Raw genomic sequence first — 14362 nt, 5'->3', positions numbered from 1 at the left:
CTTAAACCTTCGTTACACAAGGCAACTTCTTCAAAACAAGAAGAACACAGCCAATCTTATGAATGAACCTGTTTTCACATCTCCTTAGTGGGTCGGAGGCTAAGAGAAATCGAGGACAGGAAGCACAGGACCAATGGAGAGGAGTGGACGGACCCTCCAAGGAACCTGCTCTCAAACTGAAGGCGTGGCAGAAAGCAACGGGATCACCCAGTTAGAGATGCCGAACGACAGGATCTCCTCTGAGTATTGGCACACCGGGGGTCAAAGCAGACTGCCTTCAACCTAAAAGGTGACTGGCTTTGGATGATGGAAATGTTGGCCTGGACCTAGAGGTATGGTACACCGATCAGAAGTACAAAACCCAGAGAAGGAAGATGGGAGAAAAGGAATGAGCTCCAGGTGCGGAGTCAGTTCACCACCGGAGGGAAGTTCCCTCAGTTCAACAGCCATCTTGGACACACTCTTTCCTCTTGCAAGTACTGAAGACAACACTGTCCCTCTGAGCTGGATGGAACCTGTTCTTCATGCATCCTTCTCCAAGATGCTATGGCCAATCCACTCGCTGCCTGTTTAACAGGAGGGATTCACCAACGATGAGCAGCTACCCAGCGAAGCACAGCCACCCAGAACTGGGCTGGGCCCTCCTCTGCATCTCACCAATCCGCTAATCCAACAGACACAGGAACAAAGGACTAACTCCCAACAGTCCATATTCCATAGCGCATATTCATCTGCAAACAGACAGAGACCAAACCAGTGCTCCGGACTCTAAGAAACCACAGCACCAGCCAAAACGAAGCCACAGCAGCCTCTTGCTTTGTCAGGGCAAAACCAGTCAAATCATCTCTTATTACACGCCCTGCTTTGGATCTGGAACGCCTGCAGCTCCTGTGTTAAAATCGAGGCCCCAATACAGTAAAGGGCAGAGGTGGGGTTTTGGGGCAATGATTGAATTTGGGGAGTTCTGACCGTGTTGGTGGATTAATCCACCATTTGGTCACACAAAGTCATTTTTAATCTTTCTCTGCCGATGCTTTACCACTTACAGATGCTGGCAGACTGGGTCAGCTTCATGACTGAGAATTCTATTAAAGAAACTTCATTCCTCCAAACATCAGGCAGGACAGTCTTTTGAAGAGCTCGCTGGGTGGAGCACCCAGGGCAGTGAGGACAGAGAAGCAGGAGCCAGGGATTCACAGCAGGAAACACCCTTGGAAGAGACTTCCCATGGCAGGATCACTGACCCACTGAGCAGAACGCCAGCAAGGATGGTGACAACAAGGGGGTCCTGAGAAGGGCTCAGGGACCCCACAGCCCTCCCATTCTCAGGGTGGATTCTCCATGTTCAGACACAACCCCCTGCATGACATCAAGGTCATGAGAGAGGCTGACTCATCACATGGAAATGCATCATCTCCCGGGTACAAGCTGCAGTTTTAAAGAAGCCATCAATGAAAGGTCAACGTTTGAGCAGTTTTTTATTGGCGGTAGGGGGGCGCGCGCGAGGCACAGACACAGGACTGTTTATTTTATACTCGATGACAAATACAGTTTCCTATTAAAATTACAAGCATATTTTCTGCCCTGATTATTCAAGTGCATTAGCAAATGTGAAAAAAAATCTGAACTTGGATCAGATAAGAGGAATCAGGAGTATGGCATGCATCTGCGCTTTGCCAAAGCCGTATTTCATTACTTTTCAGAATTAGCTGGCAATGTCTCCACAATATTTACTGAAGTGCAAACCAAATGTTTTCATCTGGACAAAAATCAAACTGTGGCATGTTACAACCACAACAGAAATCATTTTAATCCAAAAGCTTGCTTTCTCTAATTTGGGCTTTGGTTTCTATAAAGTTGGATTCTTCTCCATGAATTATGTACACAGACAAACCCTCCTTCCCATTATCTTCCCTTCCTCGACCAGCTCTTAATCTTAATAAACTAAACATAGCTCAGTTCTGTTCTGGAAAGACCCTAAAGGGATTCCCTTGTAGGCCATCATTTAGCTGGAGAGTCAAATTCCACTGCTTGACCCAGTTACCATGAGGGCAGGCCCAGTGAGCTGGCATTCCTCAGGAATCAACCTTAGGATGCACAGAGAAGGGAAAGCAATCAGTCCTTATTATCTCATTTAATTTAAAACATGAAACTCAGAGGGAACTGGTAGGGACCAAGGAGAGGGCAAGAGGGAGAGTTACCTCGATATACAGCTGGAGGAGGAGGGAAGCTCCATCCCAGGGGGAGAAGGTGATACAGGGCTCGGTGCAGCTACCTAGAGCATTAATCTAACTGTGTCACTGTCAGCACTGTCCTACACACCAGGGACCCAAAGAGGCCTCAGGTCTTTCACGCACGCACACACACGCGCAGACACCACAGGGCAGCTATAGCACGCTGCATGGACATCTCGCTGGCCCTTCCAGGTCAGCCTCTACAACTCCCATGGGAAGAATTCACAGCAGGGTTTGCCAAGCATCACCTGAACGCATGCATACTATCCTAAAATTACTTGCCACATCCAGACCCTCCAAGCGCTCTTACTTTCCTTAAGGTGTTCACATTCAGTCTTAAGTAATGTACCTCCATTGTACCAACGGAACAGCTGGGACTTCTCCTGAAGACATTAACAATGTGGTAAAATTATCGTGTTCACCGAAAGTCACCCAAGACACCAACAGGCATATGTGCAGCAGGCTTTAGGGTAATAGTCCTCCACACTGAAGGCCACACACAAAGGGAGCACCTGCATCTTACTGAAGGAGCTACCGCCTGTCAATCATGCCCATCATGGAACCGGGCTTCCCTTTAATACACACATATCAAAAAAATATGCCAAACATAGAAAGGCACTGCACAGACTCCAGAACTCCAAGATGAAGGCTTCACTCCAGGGGTTACTTCCGTAACAGGAGACTTGGTTTTCTGCCTGCAGAATGCATGTGATCTATGCCTTCAGACAGAGCGGGTGTCCGGACCCCAAAGGCTGCAAGGCAGCGGACACGAAATCACCCAAGCAACTCACGCTGGAGTGATGGCCTTGGGCTGCTTGAGAGGCTCAGGTGCCAGGCAGCTCATGGCGGTAAGACCTCACACACCCTGCGTGGTGAGGGAACTTCCCCAGATGAAAGGTAAGCAGGCTGGGGCCAGGATCTAGGACGACTAGACATGCAAAGTGAATTCGGTGGTTAGAAAACGCCAGAGAGCAAGGACATGAGAGAACAAGTCGGCTAATAAAGGTCTTTTTCAAAGAATGAAAGATAAAGTAACAACTTTTCGGTCACAGGGCTCAACTTGGGCACGGGCCTAAGTGTGCACACACACGGGTATGTCTCTCTGATCCCCAAAATGGGTAATTTTCCATGTTAGGGAACATGTTCTATCTGCAAGACCCTAAATACAAGGGAGTCAGCAATGAGAATATGATGGGCACCAGTTAATCCCCAACGGCCCACTCAGGCTGATCTGTCGCCTCAGTAATTAAAGCCTGGAACACCCCTCCAGTCCTTCCCAGTATCCCCTGCACAAGTGGCTTAACAGATAGATACATGAGCACACTTCCATCTGACAGCAGGAGGTCCGTGGTTCCCTTAATCTTAGCGACACACAGATCACACCAGGCACAGTCAAGACAGGGCTCCACCTACATCCTTTCTAGCCATCTTGAACTGACATGTTAAATCAGGGAAAGGGAAAGTCACCGAACAACAGTCACTGTGGACCACCCAAGTCTGTGTGTGCCCTGGAAAGCCAAGGCAGCTTCCCCGGATGCCCACACTGAACACTTGCCATGTTTTCTGCAGGACAGGGACACCTGGGACTTTAGAGCCATCCAGGGAATGAAACCCCCACAGCATCAAGGGCTTTCCCCACCTGCTTGTCTTAATGGGCTTCGTAAAGCTTAAGAACTACTGAAGGATCCCTCTGTACACAGTGAGGCCAGCGAGGATTCTGACCACAGCTGAGCCTGTGCCAGCAGCCCTGGTGGGGCAGGAAGCCTGCTTGACCTTCCAGGAGAGCAGGCCTGGGCAGAGGCCAGCTGGCCTGGAGCAAGGCCAACCCTCAGAGCCAAACATCTTGGCGCCTCTGCTGATCAAGGTCACACAGCAATTAAAAGGGATTCATCCTTCTCCTCCTCACATCAAGAATCCCAAGGTTTCATATTTCTTCATTATGAGCTGATAAACTATCCGAGCAAATAAATCACTTGCTCAGCAGAACCGAGACACTGGGGAAAACCAAGCAGAGAGAGCTGGTTTGATAAGGAGAAAGCAGAGGGCAGGGTGGCCACAGAAACCCCCAGGGCAGTGACAACTCCACTCTCATTGTTGCTGTTCTCAAAAATTAAGATGCAACACCCTGCAGAAGGGACCACAGGAGAGTGTGTATCACCGTGACCATGTGCCTTCCTCCCCAAAGAGCATGTGTAATGCGCAGTATTCCCATTCTGCTCAGGGAAGTTCATTACCAGCGCCAGGGCGCTCCTTGCAATTGGGAGATTGCTTAATTGCTTTCTAGCAGGTTAATCCCCTTTCATTCTGTGACCTCTAAATCACCCCAGACTTTTGCATTTGCCCTACTTATAATTCTCCCCCTCGACACCCAAGGCCAGTAATAAATCAAACTATGTGCTCCTTGCCAAAGGCCCACGACCATCTTCAGGGGAGACTCCACAGTGCACTGGCTCTTCTATTGCCCGCAGTGAAGTCGGGGGTCTTTTACCTGAGTCCATCCTGTTCTCAAATCTGATCCTCTTCTTCCCGGACACGTCTGTGGGGAAGAAACCTCTGAGAAACAGCAAGGAAAGGTACTTGGATGGCGACCTCAGCACCTCAGGGGCTGCGCCACACCCGGTGCACCTTACCCCAACTCCCCAGCAGATGTGTGCAGGGAGAGTGGAATACCCACTTTAAGGGGCTGCTCGGCCGACCCGCCCTCTGCCTCGCTTCTACAATCACCCCCAAAACCGGCTCCGGGCGCCTCGGTCACTTTCAGGAGAGCACCAGGGCCATCTTCCCAACCCACTGGGCAGATGCAGTCCTCTCTCAGCTGAAGAGCCTCATTGGGGGCTCGGGGGCTGCGGGACGTGGCCTGTCCGGCCGCCTTACTGTAAGCCCCTAACAGTAAGCCGCCCCACAGAGGCTTCCGCAGCATTTCTCCCCAGCCCCAAAGCCTTTGGATACACTCCAGGAGAGCCACCACTAAGGCCCCTTCCCAGCCAGTCGGGAACAGAGTCCCTCCTGCCTCCACCAGGCGCACCCCGCCCGCCCCAGCACCTTCACACACCCATACACCTGGGCTGTTCCACCACCCCCGCTTCTGCTTTCCTGTGCCTAATCTCTGTTTTCTAAGTGTCTAGCATATAAAAAGGGTTCAATAAAGGTTTGCTGAATTAATGAGTGAATGAATGACAGCTGATCACGGAAGATTTTGTAAGACAGGGGAAACAAAAGGCAGGCATCCCAAAACAAGACAGCACTGCTTCACAATGGCTGACGGCAAGGATGGGTACTGGGAATCCCCCTAAAAGGCTCTTCTTGCCTGGCCACACTGGGACGCTGAACGGCGTGACAGTCACAGTCCACAGAACGATTGGTGTGCGTTTGTGTGCAAGCTTCAGGAGTCCCCTATGGGAGTCCCCCTCATCTGCAGTGCCCCATAAAGAGAAAAATGTAAATAAGAGAATCATTTAACCTGCCACTGCTCTGCTGCATTAAGCTCTTAAATCTCTTAATAATTATAGTCAGAACAAAGAGAGGAAGACAGAACTCATTAAGAACAACGAGATGGGTGACGGGAACGAGCGGTGGCACACACCGCGCACACAAACCCTCTCCCCACGCAGACCAGACACAGAAGATTCCGATCATGCTTCCAGCAAGAGAGGTGTGGCCCCTGGAAGCCACCAGGGAGAGGGAGCCGTGTGCAGGCAGACACTCCAGGCCCTGCCACCTGCTCACTCCATCCTCTCCCTTGGAAACTCCAGGGCATGACAAGCAGGAAAGGAAAAGGCCTCTCCAAACTTGGCTGATGGGTTTAAGTACCATAAGGCAGAATTAAAAAAAAAAAAAAAAATTTGAACCCAGGGGGTCTTAACATCTGAGCCACATCCCCAGACCCTTTTCTTTATTTTGAGTCAGCTGAGGCTGACCTCGAACTTGCAAATCCTCCTGCCTCCACCTCCCAAGCTGCTGGATTAGAGGCGTGTGCCACCACAACAGCACTTGTTTAAAATAAAAATAAATAAATAAATAAATTAAAAAAAAAAAAAAAAACAGAAAAAACACTGAAGCTTTTTTTAACCCAGCAGGACCAGCTGGCATGTTTCCACATCAACGCTAGACCCACTATTAAGGTACAGGGTGCCCACTTCCAAGAAGACACTCAGGGGGGCCTCTAGGAGACAGGAAGCCGGGTTTGCTAGTGATCCCAATGGACAGAGAACTTCATTCCTGATCCCCAGCCTCACCACCTACCCTACTCGATATTCCAAACTAGCGCAGAAACCAATAAAAGCTCATCACTGGGGACTGGAGAAAGAATGGCGTGTATTCCGCGTGGCCACAAACATCACTACCAGGTCTTTGGTTTGATTCCTTCTTTATTTCTGCAACCTGACTTTTTTCCCTGAAAGTAATGAGCTTACTAAAGACTGCCATCTCTACCCCTACTGTGCTGCTGTCACCCGAGGTTGATGGACTGACTGAACATCCCACATTCGACATGAGGTTTGGGGTTCGACAAGCTCTATTTGGTTTGGAATCAGCACCAAATACGATGAACTGAAATAAGAATGCAAGTCCCAATTCCCATCAACCTGGCCTGAAGAGGCTTCAGAGCCGGCAAAGATTTAACTGAGGACATACATCATCAGCTGTCACTATCAAATTAGGAAACATCCACAACTATTTAAAATACGACAGGCAGGCAGGTATGAGACACTGAAACAAAAACACAATCCAAGGTCATTTCAGGAATTTTAAGCCCATGCTTGTGCACAGAAGGTGCGTTTGGTAAGATGGGAACGACAGTAGTCTCCAGCTGGCGCAAGAGGCCGTACTGAGTTTACTCTCCTGCAGACTTTTCTGTGGATATTCCCAAAAGGAACCGGAAATACTTCCATGACAAAAGTTAGACACCTTTTTAAAATTAAAACTGAAGGGAAATTATTAAAGTAGTACATTACAAGGATTATCGACATAACCTCTCTATAATTCCCAAAACATGAATTTTGATAAGGTCAAGCACTTATGTATTAAAATACACCATCTAATCCCACCCAATTCCGTAGCCACATCATGCATCACACACCATGTCTATCATTTGGGGTTTGTTCAGCCAAATCGGGTAAACACACCTGATCTAACAAAACATATTTGTTTTGTTACAGGGGATGAAACCCAGGAACACTCAAAACTGAGCCACATCCCCATCCCTTTTTGAGACAGGGTCTCACTAATTTGCATAGGGCCGTTGCTAAGTTACGGAAGCTGGCCTTGAACTTGCGATGCTCCTGCCTCAGCCTCCCTGGGATCACACCATGCCCAGCTCCAAAACATGTTATTTTATAACTAGAATGACTCTCATTTTTAATACCTCAGATGTAAAAGCTAGGAGAAAAAGTAAAAGAGTGTAAGTCTTTATTTTAGACCACCTTTAAAAACAGGTCAATATTATTGCCTGATTCAAAAGTGAAGGAATAAATTTCCAAGACTTGGTGCATTTTTGCAAAATCGTTTTACATATGCCCTAAGTTTCTTATTTAGACCGTGTTGCATCTGACATCTCAAAGAGGTAAACTGGGTTGATAATGCTCTTTGTGTACAATCTTGAAACCTCAGAGTGGTGCGTGGCAACATTTTCTCCAGGTGCAATGTCTTTGTTTTCTTTTTAACTCTTTTCCTTCAGAGTACCACTCACAGCAATCCCGACACCCAAATACCTTTCCTAAGAAGAAGTAATCAACAGTTATGTCACGGGTGCCCTTTTAGAGCCCACGGCTCTCAATGCATCAAGAAGATGCATGACCCAGGTCACAGAATAGAGTCCCGTCACATCACAACAGAGCTTTCATGACTGAGCTGAACTCCCCGCCTGCTGACATACCCGCCCCACTCACCCAGCACGCCTGGGAGCACACCTGCCCAGCTCCGAGGCCACCAGCCACTCTCCTCTTCCCTCCACGTCCCCCGCCCCCAGCAGCAGATCCACCCCCATTGTGCCACCTCCCTTCCATCCTCACAATCAACACTGAGGAACCACAGACTCTTCCCACAAGGAGCTCTGTGAGGTCAGCACACGAGAACTGGTGCCAAGTCCAGCACTGCCCTCCCTTGAAGGCCAGGTGAGCCTCAGCTGAGGCAGGGGAAACTGAAGAGTCTCCAGGGACCATCAACATGCCCACGGCATCCAGCAAACCTCAGCTCTTCAACTTCCCCTCCCTGAAAATTTACCCAGTGTCACCTGAGGAGGTGGAGCAACCACCAGGCGGGGTGAGAGGAGCCACATTCTAAATGGGGAGCAGGAGCAGAAGAGGCAGGAGGTGGGTCGTTCTAAAAACAGAGTGAGCCGACGCGGAAACACAGCCAGGATTACCAGGCTAGGATTTTCAGTGAAGAATGAGAAAAGAAAGCTGGAGACCTTTGGTATCAAACAAATTGGAAGACAGGAGTGTTCACAGAGCTCGAGAGACACACCGAGATACACTCAAGCAGTATGTGTGTGCATGCACGCACACGGGTGGGCACACACCACCCGAGCCCACGGACAGCACCCACGACCAACAGTAGTCCATAAGCTTCCAGGACACCCAAAGCCCAGACCTTGGTTTCTCAACATCAGTTGCCAGTAAAGCAAACCAGGGCAGCTCTGAGAAATGGCCAGGGCAGCTCTGAGAAATGGCCAGCTGGGGACTGAGGGCGAGAGGGCACAAGATGGGCCTGGAACAACTACACTCCAAGCCAGGCTGAAGGACAACAGGGGCATGTCACAAAGACAAGATGGCCAGCTGCAAGAGCTCCCAGTGATGAGAGTTGGGACGATCCCGACATCAAAGTAACAGTAACAGAGGGTTACTGCGTAAAACAGGATGAACAGAGATGAAGGGAAGTGGGTTGGGAGGCCCAGCACAGTGGCGCACACCTTAATCCCAGAAGTTCTGGGGGCCAAGGCAGGAGGACCTCAAGTTCACAGGCAGCCTCGGCAAAATCGAGGTGCTGATAATAAGCAACTCAGTGATAACCTGTCTCTAAAATACAAAGTATTTTGGGGATGTGACTCAGTGGTTGAGTGCCCCTGAGTTCAATCCCCAGTACCAAAAAAAAAAAAAAGGTTGGGGGGGGTTTGCCTAAGAAATGAAAGATGAAGATGTACAGTGTCAAAAAACCTTCCAATTTATGACTGCACAGGTTGAAATGAGTAACTCCACATTGGAGGCTCCTCACAAACCTACCCTAACGGATGACCAACAAGACCACCCCCTAAAAAAGGGACGGAGGACCCTATGGCAGGAAGAATCATGCTGAACCTCAGCATCCCTGCCCAAAACACAAAGCCCGACTCCGATCACACCGGAGCACCGAGCCATCCAAACTGAGGACATTCTACAAAATATCTGGCCTGTCACTTTCAAATCTCAAGGCCATAAAAACATAGCCTGAGGACCTGTTCCACACCCAGCAGGCAACACAGCACAACAGAAGGCAAGGCTAATCCTGAACAGGGTTGGAGAATACCACAAAACCCATCGGGGAGGACTACTCCTGTGAAGGTCCGACCCCGAGGTTTACAGGGGTGCCTCCCCCTGGAAGGTAGCACACTAGTGTGCTGAGAGCGACGGCACAAAAGGCAGGCACACGGAGCGTGGGTGGGTGCTGGCTGAGCTGTGCCGTTTCGCCGTCTGCATGTTCAGCATGCGACACAAATCCCACCATTACGCACAGCTATGAGGCACCAAGAAAAAATGTGGAAAGAGGGGAAAAGGTCAATACTCAACCAAGTTCAGAAAGAAGTTACCTGCAATAGGCTTAAGTCCTTTACCTTTACCACACACACAGAGTTTTAAATACAGAGCACTGAACTTCCATGCAAGCCTTTCCATGACGATGCAATAGCAGACTCTCCTCTCAGTCACCCTCTTCTCAAAGAAGCTCACCCAAGGAACACTCCAAGTCAGGGCTTCCTGGCTCCTCCCCACCCAGCCCCTCAATGTCCTCCAGAGACTCCTCCATCTATCCACCCATCCTGGATATTGATCCAGAGGCGCTTTACCACTGAGCTACACCCCCAGTCCTTTTCTTAGCTTTTGAGATGGAGTCTCTCATTAAGCTGCCCAGGTTAATCTGGAACCTGCAACCCTCCTGCCCCAGCCTGTGATCGCAGGTGTGCACCACCACGCCTGGCTCCCTGACTCCCCAGTAGTGTGTGATCGCAGGTGTGCACCACCACGCCTGGCTCCCTGACAGTCCTTGTTATCCTCTCCTCAACTCTTAGAAACTTAGTTCCATTGAAGTCCTAACCTACCTCTCCTTCCTTCATGACTGAGCCCAATCTCACCCTCTGTGCGGGGACTGGTCACTCTCCTTCCTTCATGACTGAGCCCACTCTCACCCTCTGTGGGGGGACTGGTCATGTACATGAATGGATATTTTCACTGCTACCAACACTGAGAAGGTACTGCTACTGGTTCTCACAACAGAGCACAGGCTAGGACAACAGGAGGCCCTCAGTCAGCAGGGCGAACTCACAGGCCTGAGACACATGAGGCCGGGGACTCCACAACCAGCCAAGGCAACCCCCCGGCGGGGACACAGAAAGAAAAGTTAACAGTGTGTGTGTCGAGGTGGTGGCAGGAGGGCAGCTTCCAAGATTGGTAAGCAGAACTGCATCCTAAAAATTAAAAGCTATAAACTGTGGCCAGGCGCGGTGGCACGTGCACAGCTGTTATTGCAGCAGCTCGGGAGGCTGAGGCAGGAGGAACACCAAGTTCAAGTCAGCCTCAGCAACTAAGCAAGACCCCATCTCAAAATATGAAGGACTGAGGGTGTTGTTCCATGGTAAAGGACAAAAAGAGAAAAATCCGACCACCACCCCAAAAACTCTACAATGAGCAGAGCCATTCACGCATTCATATCCTGAAAAGCCAAGGAGGGGGTCTGAAAGTCACATGAAAATAGGAGAAACATGAGACGCAAGGAGCAGCTGGTTCGAAACGCCAGAGAATAGGATTCTGAGTAGGATTCCTCACTTCAAATCTCCCCCAACCAGGCTGGGACTGGCGATGAGCCCCAGCGCCTTGGAGAGGATGGCCAAGGCCCACGCCAGTGCCCTGCCATCCTCCTCGCCCCCAGCGGGCAGCTCCCACGGACAGCCGGGCAACAAGGGCTCACCTCGAAGGCAGAGAAAGGTAAGAAAGTCTTCCGTCTTAGGCTTCCTTTTGGAGAGGTCAGAAATTTGAGTAGCTGGCGGGGGTAGCAAAGGCTCCACGACCTTCACTGGAGTTGTGCTGGGGCTATTCGGCTGAGATTGAGCAAACTTCCTTTGTGCTTGCAGCCTGGGCCTGCGAGAGAAGAACACAGTGAGACTCAATTAGGCAGAGACCAGAGGAGCAGACCTACGTGCAGCCACAAAACCACGATGCTCCGGGAACCAGGGGCACCCCTCAAGCAGACCTTTGTTTCTGATTAAGGTTCTATTTCTCTCACACTCTCGTAAACCACACAGGCCTGCTTCAAAGCACAATGAGTTTGTTGAAGGGCTGCACTTGGACACGAAGTATGTGCTGTGTGTGCTAAGTGTACGCGTGTGCAAACTACGCGTGTGCGTGTGTACTTCAGAAAGAGCAAGCCATGACCAAGGGTCCGGATGGATGCGTCCCCTGCTCTTCTATCTGGGCCAGCAGTGAGGAAGACGTTCAGACTCCGCATTCACAGAGCATCCAAAGCCTCCACCGAACAAAGTCCCTCCCGACTGCGACCTGACCGCGGGCCACCTCTGCCCACTTATCCTCCACTCTCCCCGATTTCTAACCTAAATCAGGAAGCCTCCCCACCCCACCTTCTGAAATCAGCCTGACAGGCACACCTAATTCAAGGAGATGTCGTCTTAGTGTAACCAACCCCAGGAAACCACAGTCCCACCCCCACCCCACCTCCGCAAACTCCTTAATCAGGGATTCAAAAACAGGCCCGTTCCCCACTCAGATCCCACTGCAGAACCACACTCAGTAGCACTTCCTCCTCTACACGCCTTTCATCTGAACGGCCACACCTGAGCCAGGTGAGCCCTCCTGGGTCCTCCAACGGTTTCTCCACGTCTTCCCTAACACCGTCGTAGCCAAGAGTGGACTATTCTTACCGCACCAAACACACTGTCACAGTTTATGCAAGAACTGACCTGACGTTCACCACTAGCATAACACTAGCTCCTCCTTCACCGCAAACATCTCAGTATTTACCAGGGCCACAGCACCTCTGTGAGTGATCACACGCTTCTGGACTGCTTCAGGCTAGCCATCTGGACCTTCTCATGGCTGAAGAAAAGGCATCGGAGGGCAGAACACAGCAGAAAGAACCAGGCAGCAGCGCAAGGCCCAGGGCCTAAGGTACGTCTATGAGACTCCCAAAACGCTGAGGGACTGATAATGCTACCTAACTCAAATCAATCCAAAGAACAGAAATCAGGTCGTTAATGCAATGTGAACACATCTTCCCTGGCAATCTTACTGCTGGGAGATCATAAAATAGTAATGAGCATAGTATATAAAAAGTAGCAAGCACAGTAAACTTCTGAAGCTTAAAACCCCCTGACATTTATGAATAGCATTGTTTAACAAAACAATACAGCAAAACTGTATTTTTACTATGCGCAAGTTAATATCTTAAATTTTAACTTCATAAATTCACCACCCCCCAAAAAATACTAAGTGCCACGTGTTGGGAGGCACCTATCCTCCTGAGCTGCCTGATGAGTAAGAGTCGTTTCTCTGCATCAACTCAGCTCTCCTTCTCAACTTCCTCATGCCCTGGCCAGTTAGCTACTCGTCCTCTCCAAACCCCACCTTGATCACGTTCCCAGGACTGACACAGGGTCACAAGGAGACAGCGCAACTCCTCAGCTACCTTTAAAAATATCCTCAACTCCTCAGCTACCTTTAAAAAGATCCTCAACTCCTCAGCTACCTTTAAAAAGATCCTCAACTCCTCAGCTACCTTTAAAAAGATCCTCAACTCCTCAGCTACCTTTAAAAATATCCTCAACTCCTCAGCTACCTTTAAAAAGATCCTCAACTCCTCAGCTACCCTTTGAAAATATCCCTGCTCACGGAAGCGCTCACATCCATGCAAGGCCAGTGGGAGGCATTCCCACTAACAAGGGGGACAATTGGTCACTGCGCAGAAACCCTCCACCTTATAGAAGGAGGGGAAACGAGCAACCCCGCCGAGCATCCCTGCCTTCAACCACCTGCCTATAACCTGGGGAGCTAAGCAGAGGGGAGGCTGAAGTCCAGGCGCGGCATGTGGGAGCCCACATGACACAAGAGCACTGCGGAGCACAGCTGCAGGAACCATCTGAGCCCAGAGGAGTCCTGGGTAGAACTCTGAAGCGGGAAGCGGCCTGTTGCACACGGATGGGGGCTTTCGAACACGGGAATTAAAACACAGAAAACTCAAAGTCCAAATTCCTCGCAAGATTCAAAACGTACAGAGTCACTGGGTGAAAGCGCTCCAAGTGTCTAAAGGCTCACTCCCCGTTTCTGCCTTTAGTCATGGCACCGGGCTGCAGCCAGGCCTTGGGCAACACAGATCAGAGGAAAGTCGGGAGCCAGTCAGGAAGCCACGGCCTGGGTCCAGAGCCTGTGAACTCCTGTGCTCCCACAGACCAGCTTTCCTCCCACCCTTTCACCTGTTGAAAACAGTTTTGTTTGTGTTTCTAATTTAGAAAAAACTGGACTAATCTGTTTGTTCTACTGAAGGGGAGGGGGCACTTTAAAGTAGGCGCCCCAGCCCTTGTTAGGGTTTCTTTTTGAGACTGGGTCTCACTAAGTTGCTTGGGGTCTTGCTAAACTGCCAGGGCGGGCCTTGAACTCATGATCCCCCTGCCTCAGCCTCCCATGTCACTGGAATTACAGGTGTGTACTTCAGCTCCTAGCTCTACTAGAATTTTTAATTAATCTAAATGGATACAGTTCACACTGAGTAACGTAGGAATTTTATAGATCTACTGCCTGCACAAGAACAGGAATTTTAAGTGTTTCCTGCTAAAAAAAAAAAAAAAAAAAAAAAAAAAAAAAAAAAAAAAAAACCCACACTGAGCAGCCACAATGAGACAATGCCATGTCCATGCCAGAGTGGGGCACAGTACT

The 14362-nt window shown here is 49.8% G+C and overlaps 1 protein-coding gene across 5 annotated transcripts in view; it reads right to left on the bottom strand.

Moving 5' to 3' along the window:
- The window catches only part of JARID2 (jumonji and AT-rich interaction domain containing 2), a 281609-nt gene that overhangs the window by 74198 nt on the left and 193049 nt on the right, over nucleotides 1-14362 (bottom strand). For all 5 annotated transcript variants that reach the window (XM_079147058.1, XM_079147059.1, XM_079147060.1 and 2 more), the window contains one exon: nucleotides 11388-11557. In XM_079147058.1, the coding sequence (XP_079003184.1) occupies nucleotides 11388-11557 (170 nt within the window). The remainder of the gene's footprint in view (nucleotides 1-11387; nucleotides 11558-14362) is intronic.

The sequence above is a fragment of the Sciurus vulgaris genome (genome assembly GCF_902686455.1).
Source record: "Sciurus vulgaris genome assembly, chromosome: 7".
Taxonomy (NCBI): domain Eukaryota; kingdom Metazoa; phylum Chordata; class Mammalia; order Rodentia; family Sciuridae; genus Sciurus; species Sciurus vulgaris.
This window is presented reverse-complemented; position numbering and strand designations above follow the sequence as displayed.